Below are 1190 nucleotides of genomic sequence, written 5' to 3' on the forward strand. Positions count from 1 at the left end.
AAATTTCCTGAGCTGTCTTCATTCTTGCTGAGTTAGAAGCAACAGTACAATAGTACGAACTGCATTGACAATAGAGTCCAAGTGTGTCGACAATACTACCTAATTATTCTATAAAAATAAAAAAATAAAATAATCAAAAGCAAAAATAAAATAAAATTACCTAGTAATAAATTCCAGAGAAAAAAATTCAAATTAAAATTGTTCAACCAATTGAATGGTCTCTACCTTCTTTTGATCAATATTTCCAAGATAATGTTTCAATCACTGACCATTCACTTTGAATTGGTGTCCATCATTTAAATCTCTAATTGTGACTGCACCATGAGGAAATACTTCGACAACTTCAAAAGGTCCAGATCGATGAGAGCAGAATTTACCCGGGTGCAATTTCAGTTTAGAGTTGAATAATAAAACTTGTTGACCCACGATAAATTGTCGCTGCAATATAATTCTTCCATGCCATCCTTTGGTATTTTCCTTGTAAATTGCAGCATTTTCATAGGCATTTTGCCTAATCTCCTCTAGTTTAATGATATCCAATAGCCTTTTCTTTCCAACAGCTTCAAAGTTCATGTTCACTTGTTTAATTGTCCACATTGCTTTGTGCTCCAATTCAACTAGCAAGTGACATGTGTTCCCAAAGACCAATTGATACGGTGATATCCCTAATGGAGTTTTGTATGTTGTCCGCAATACCCATAAAGCGTCATCCAGTCTAGAAGACTAATCTTTCCTCGAAGGGTTCACAACCTTCTCAAGAATGTTTTTAAGTTGTCGATTTGACACTTCGTGATAGTTGATGTGGTTTTGAGTCGTATGTGTGTGCCCAATCGAGAAATTGAGTAAGTTGTGCTTCATTTCAAGAAAGGCTGAAAATGGGTAGAAGATAGGCTCACACAAAGGTTCAAAGAATGTTTAGGGAAGGAATGGATAGGTTTAGCTAAGGCAAAGGCCAAACCAACAATATGAAAGATTGTTGACCCAAGTCTTACAAGCACTTAGATGGATAACGATCGATGAAAATAGCAAATAAACCTTGACCCGCTATCTAACAAGATAGGAACCAAAGGTATAACGAACACCACACTTGAAGTGATAAGTTTGGAAAACAAATGAAGGATAAGATGCCACAAGCCTAGCTTGATAAGTCAGATCAGTCCCAAAAAGAACAAGCAGATTTGAGCTCTTAC

General features: G+C 36.1%; 1 protein-coding gene across 1 annotated transcript; it reads right to left on the minus strand.

Moving 5' to 3' along the window:
* Positions 1 to 261: 261 nt before the first annotated feature.
* On the minus strand, positions 262 to 597 carry LOC108465386 (uncharacterized). The gene has a single exon (XM_017765716.1). The coding sequence runs from the start codon at positions 595 to 597 to the stop codon at positions 262 to 264; it is 336 nt and encodes a 111-aa protein (XP_017621205.1).
* Between the last annotated feature and the right edge of the window lie 593 nt (positions 598 to 1190).

Source organism: Gossypium arboreum, chromosome 8 (assembly GCF_025698485.1).
Source record: "Gossypium arboreum isolate Shixiya-1 chromosome 8, ASM2569848v2, whole genome shotgun sequence".
Taxonomy (NCBI): Eukaryota; Viridiplantae; Streptophyta; class Magnoliopsida; order Malvales; family Malvaceae; genus Gossypium; species Gossypium arboreum.